The 6,021-nt window shown below is 33.2% G+C and overlaps 1 protein-coding gene and 1 pseudogene across 1 annotated transcript; one reads left to right on the forward strand and one right to left on the reverse strand.

Annotated features, from left to right (window-relative positions):
• Positions 1 to 545: 545 nt before the first annotated feature.
• Positions 546 to 2,235, reverse strand: LOC145003478 (UDP-glycosyltransferase 73C3 pseudogene; annotated as a pseudogene).
• Positions 2,236 to 3,565: 1,330 nt separating this feature from the next.
• Positions 3,566 to 5,637, forward strand: LOC144999629 (vacuolar protein-sorting-associated protein 37 homolog 2-like). Its single transcript, XM_078958754.1, has 7 exons — positions 3,566 to 3,758; positions 4,292 to 4,399; positions 4,540 to 4,627; positions 4,769 to 4,808; positions 4,950 to 4,996; positions 5,102 to 5,222; positions 5,327 to 5,637. The coding sequence occupies exons 1-7, from the start codon at positions 3,742 to 3,744 to the stop codon at positions 5,488 to 5,490; spliced, it is 585 nt and encodes a 194-aa protein (XP_078814880.1). The 5' UTR covers positions 3,566 to 3,741; the 3' UTR covers positions 5,491 to 5,637.
• Positions 5,638 to 6,021: the final 384 nt, after the last annotated feature.

Below are 6,021 nucleotides of genomic sequence, written 5' to 3' on the forward strand. Positions count from 1 at the left end.
TTACATCATCAATAGATTACCCACAAAAGTTATGGATGATCCTACTATATTGTCAGGTTCCAATTTTTAGCAATTTTCAAACCTTTGGTTGTCACATCTTCCCTTATCTTTGGGACTATGATCCTCATAAGCCCTCGCTAAGAAGCCTTCCATGCATTTTCTTGGCTATAGCTTTCAGTATAAAGGTTAATGTTGCCTTGATCCGACAACATCTCGTGTTTATATCATACGACATGCTCGATTTAATGAATATTGCTTCCCTTTTTGGTTTTCTAGCATCTACAAACTTTTCATCTCTTCTGTTGACCAGCTTTTTTGAACACCCGTCTAAATTTGTCATATCATTCTAACACGTAACCAAGAGACTCTTATTAGTCACTAGACTTCAAGTTTAGCTTGAGGGGATATTAAAAATAAACAAAAACAATAGTACTTTGTGGTGTATATTGTAAATTGTTATTTCCTGTGTATTAGTTTCTAACCACAACATGTGCACGTTTGTAATATTGATTACATATAAATATACTTTTAATTTTTTTCAAAACTTCTATAGTTTTCCAATAGACATAACTCCATTACCTTCATGGTATGAAAAACTTGTTTGAGGAACATGCACTTTTCAAACAAAAACATAAGCTATGAAAAATAAAAATCATTACAGAAATCTTGATTCATCACTAGCAATTCCTACAACTTAGCCTGCCATGTCCTTATTCGTGTGTAGCATGATATCTTCAATGAAGAGTTTCAAATTTAGCCAAGATGTTCCTCCCTCTTCTAATGCTTTTTCAGCCATCTCCCTAAAATATTGAGCCTTTTCTCTTCGCTCTTTTCCTTCAATACCTTCATCCATCACCACCTTCACAGCTTTACACACGTCCTCCCGTTTCACTTGTATCCCAGCTGCATCTTCTTCCCCTAAATACCTCACTGATTTAGCCCCAACACCCACACCAGTTCTCACTACTTCCACAGCCAACCTCTCATTAAAAAACTGCTCAGAAAATTGAGGCCATGTGATCATCGGAACACCCACACAAATCCCTTCGATAGTCGAATTCCAACCACAATGAGTCAAGAATGCTCCTAATGAAGGATGCGATAGTATGAGAACTTGAGGGGCCCACCCATGGATCAAAACACCTCTTCCTTTCACTCTCTCTTCAAACCCGTCTTCCAGCAACCATTTCTCTATCTCTTCTGTTCTACTTCCTCCTTTCTCCACTAATATAAACGGGAACTTTGACTTCTCTAACCCTAGAGCCAGTTCTATAAACTGTGGAGGTGTGAGTCGTGTTAGGCTCCCAAAACACGCGTACACTACACTCCCTGGTTTCTGACAATCGAGCCAAGTGATGCACTCATGGTTATTCACCATTGAAACTTTATCTATATCATTCTTGTTCGCTTGTGAAAATGGTCCAATACACCAAACTTTTCCCTTCACTTTTCGATATTCATCGACGTATCTTTTTTCCATCTCTTCAAAACTGTTTATAACTATCCCGTATGCTCCTAATTCGGCTGATCTAATCTTCTCACGTATAATATTTATGCCCTTTTCATGTGCACCCTTTCCAGGATTAAACATCCCCGGAAGCTGGGATCTAGTCATGGTTATCTTATCCGGTAAACCCGGCAACAAAAACGGGTCGAAATCGCCCACCTGTTCATGAATCTTGGAATCTAACAGATTATGTGTAGCTAACCGAGTGAAACAACTCATTCCATCAAATATAACCCATGGAATCTCAAACTTTCTTGCAACATCTGCTGTCCATGATAAACTCTTGTCGGAAATGATACAACTTGGCCTCGGGTTAAGCTCTTCAAACACCTCTTCAAGTGGTTCTTGAAGCTTTGCACTTGCATCGAAGAAGTTCTTGGTCAACTTGAGTGTGGGTAGATCGTCTAAGTTTTCGCATCCTTCTGGTAATCCGTATCCTGTGGCTGGGAATTGGAGTTGGAGGATTCGGATTGAGAGGCCGGACGCCACGGCACGGTGGAGGAATCCCCCGAACCTGGCGGCGTTGCGAGGTGTGATGACGATGGTGACGGTGGCAGAGTGTTTTGCTATGAGTTTTGCCATGTTCATCATTGGAATGAGGTGACCTGGGCACATTAAAGGTATCATAAGAAAATGAACATTGGACGCCATTCACTGTATGGCCGGAGTATGATCTTCTTTGTGAATAAGGTGTTTTAATTGATGTCTTTTAATTAACTTAGGTTTTGGATGTTTTGATGTGATTTGACTTTCTTTTTGCAGGATCTGTTGCTTTCCAATGCTGAAAAGGGCAATTTTAAAACAAGGTATATGTTTTGCTGCATACTTTACAACATCTTGTTGTATTTATTCATTTGGGTGACATACGGACATAAAAGAAATGCAAAACAGGCCAGCCCACTTCGATTGACTTTGACAATAGTAGTTAATTTCGATTGTCACAATTATTATTATTATTTATACGCTATCAAATATACCACGGAAAACTAAACAACATGTTACCAACCGAACCAAGAAAGTTGGTTATCAATATATATGGTAGCCAACATGTTTGGTTGGTAATACTGTACCAATTCAGTAAACTTTGGTACGGGAATAGTATTAAATTTTAAATATCATGGTATTACTGTACCAACCAATATATATATATATATATATATATATATATATATATATATATATATATATATATATATAATCAAAATCGTATTTTTAAATGTGAAGTGTTTATTGTTTACGATTTTAAAAATATTATATTATACATTCGACTTAGTTAATAATTTTAAAATTTCTTAGTAACTAGAATAGTTAATTTACTAATTTATATTACTAGACGAGAAAAGTGTCTCATATTGTGATTCGTCTTTAAGTATTACAATTGAAAATTAGATCAACGTTTGTAATATATCATTACCAGTTTGTACCAAACAAGTTGGTACCAAGTATAGTTGATACGGTACTGATAGCAAAAAATTTATACCAACTATAGTTGGTATGGTACTTATAATTTTCTAGATTTTTTTTGAATTATTTTATATCTACTTATCTTTTTCATAGTTTTTTTCTTTTTTATTCAAATCTCAAATGTCACTTCATATTAATTAATTTTATAAATATATTCATTAATATACATAATTATTTTCTATTTTTAATTTCTCTTTCTATTAATATATTAATTAATGCATATGTATATTAATGTAGATAATACATTTCATTTGTAAATTCATATTAATTAATATTATTAGTACAGATTAATTAAGACCAAATTATATAAATAGTACGGTTTACCAAAATGTCATAAATTCAATCGTTACTTCTTTGTGGTTACCAAATTTTTTTTTTAATAAACTCGTGTAATATACGGGTTTCACACCTAGTATATGTATATATAAATATGAGCTCATAATTTTAAATCGTATTTGATGGAAATCGACATAACTATTCCATCTATGGGATTCCACATAAGACGGTTATTTATTAAATTCTCAAAAAATATTTTTTTTTTTTTGTTAATTACCTTTATCTTATTATATTATTGGACAAAGAGACTCCTTATTTTCCAAATGGACCCACAAGTGGTCTTCGCTACCTAAGCAAGCAAAGACGGAAAATCATACGGCTTCATGGTATGATATTGTCCGAATAATTGAAAAACAAAAAAAAAATTCAGAAACTTCAAGGCTCATCTTTGCTCGCATAGATTCTCACTCAACAAGCCTGTATCCCTTGTAATCATGTTCAAATCCTTCTGGTAATCTTCTTACTCTCGCTTCCCCTCAATTTTAGGGTTTGATCTATCTGATTGTTGGATTACTCTTAACTTTTGTTGAAGCTCTGTATAAAGATTGCGATTTTACTTTTCTTTTAATCGACTGATTTCAAACCATTATTGAGATTTTATCCATAAACGCGTATGCAAAAACCAGAATTTTCGAGAAAAAGAGGCGGAGAAAATAAAATAAAATAAAATAAAATAAAAATCAAACGATTTTAGAGAACTGGAAGTTGTTTCCGGAATCGATTTGGTACTTCCCATAGTTGATCAAATATATATCGATTAGAGTCACATTGAATTAGTTGAAACAACTTTTAATTCCCAAATCCTAGTTACCTTTTACCAAATGCAAAATCTGCGAACATTTTCAGTCTTACAACTCCTTAATGTTTTTCTTTTACCAATTCAAGTAATAGTTCATTACAAGGAGATCAATTTTATCACTGTTAACCTCGAAAAGCAACTACTTGTGTCTTTTTTTCACTTCTTTGAGCTTTCTTTCCTTTTAGGGGTTCTGAAGAACAGCATAATGAACAGTCATATGGAGATAGACCAGTAGTATCCCGCATTCCACCTAATGAAGCTGCTGGGATTGTTGTTGTCTTAAAAGACAAAAGGTTCTCTTTCTTCTTCAATTCATTAACATATTCTACACAATTACTTAAAAGCTTCATAATTTCATGTCAGATATTCATGATATAGAATTTGCAAGTTTTTTTCTATTGAATCCCCTTTTTTGCCTCTCAAATTCTTCTAGTGCTAACGAGTTGCAGAAGCTTTTGTCTAACAAAGATGCATATCAACAATTTCTACATTCACTTGACATTGTCCAAAATCAGATTCATGTAAGTCATCATCTACAGTTTTAGAGCTAATATTCAACACATAATCAAACATTATTCTTGAATTTTTTTTGAGACAAAAGTACATTTTTATGCATTAAAAAGTCACATTTTTCTAATTTTTTTCATTGGTTATAATATCAGCTGAGGAATGAACTGCGAAATGAAACTATACAGCTTGCAAGTAAGTTCTTCCATAATCTGTTTAATTCATTATTCATGTATAAATAATTAAATATAAATAATAACCAATAACACACAGCTTTGAATTAATAAAATGTATACTCAACACTCAACATGAACATGCTTTGATTATTTTATACAGAACACAACTTGGAAAAAGAACCACACATCAGGGAGCTTCGAAACCAGGTTAGTCTATTTAGGATGATGGAATGGAATCCAAAACAATGGAATGGAATCATAAAATAAAATTCAATCAGATAAATATAAAACATTCTTTTTTTTTTTTTATAGTGTCAAATAATTCGGGCAACCGAACTGGCAACTGCCCGAGAGAAGCTGAATGAACTAGAAAAGCAGAAGCAAGAAATCCTCAGATTTTACTCTCCCACATCATTACTTCATCGTCTTCAAGGTAAATAATAACAATAATAATTTTCATTAAGGCCAATTTTCATTAAGGCCCTTGTAGTTTATGTTATAATCATGTTTCATGACAATAGTGGTGAATGTTTGCAGAGTCGATGCATAAGACAGAAGAGGAATCAGAGGCTTTACACCAACAGCTTCTTGATAGAGAGATTGATCTTACTGCTTTCACTCACAAGTACAAGAGGCTTCGCAACTTGTACCATAAACAATCTCTCACACATCTTGCTGCTAATACTTCCTTGGTGGGTTGAAGTTGTATGTGTTTGTTTTTTATCAACTTGGGTGTTGTGCTTTTTGTGTTCATTATATCTTCCAATTGTTACATGGTTTGTGTATATATTGCATTGTACTTTAAGACAAACAAATGCTTGAAATGAAGATAAAGATTAGGACTGATAGAGTACAATGTTAGAAAAATAGAAGTTTAGCAATCTTGGTATATTCCATCCCATAAAAATTTTACTTTTAGTTCATACATTTTATCAAACAATTAGTATGCATTGAAAACGATGTATAATATACGCCATTCAGCCACACAAACCCATTGTGAAATAATATTGTTAATAAAGACAATAACACAAAATGAAACATGTAAATGAAAATGTGAGATTAATACCTTGTGTCTATGTTCTTCCCAAACAACAAAAAGAACAAGCTTTATAATAAGTAAGCAAATCAATTCAAAAATAAAAATAACTGAACATAACGTGTTGAAGAACAAAACATATGTCTCCGTTTCATTGGGAAACAAGTTTTAACCTTCCACCCCGCTCCCGAGTTGT

The sequence above is a fragment of the Lactuca saligna genome, chromosome 6 (assembly GCF_052625555.1).
Source record: "Lactuca saligna cultivar CGN05327 chromosome 6, ASM5262555v1, whole genome shotgun sequence".
Lineage (NCBI taxonomy): Eukaryota > Viridiplantae > Streptophyta > Magnoliopsida > Asterales > Asteraceae > Lactuca > Lactuca saligna.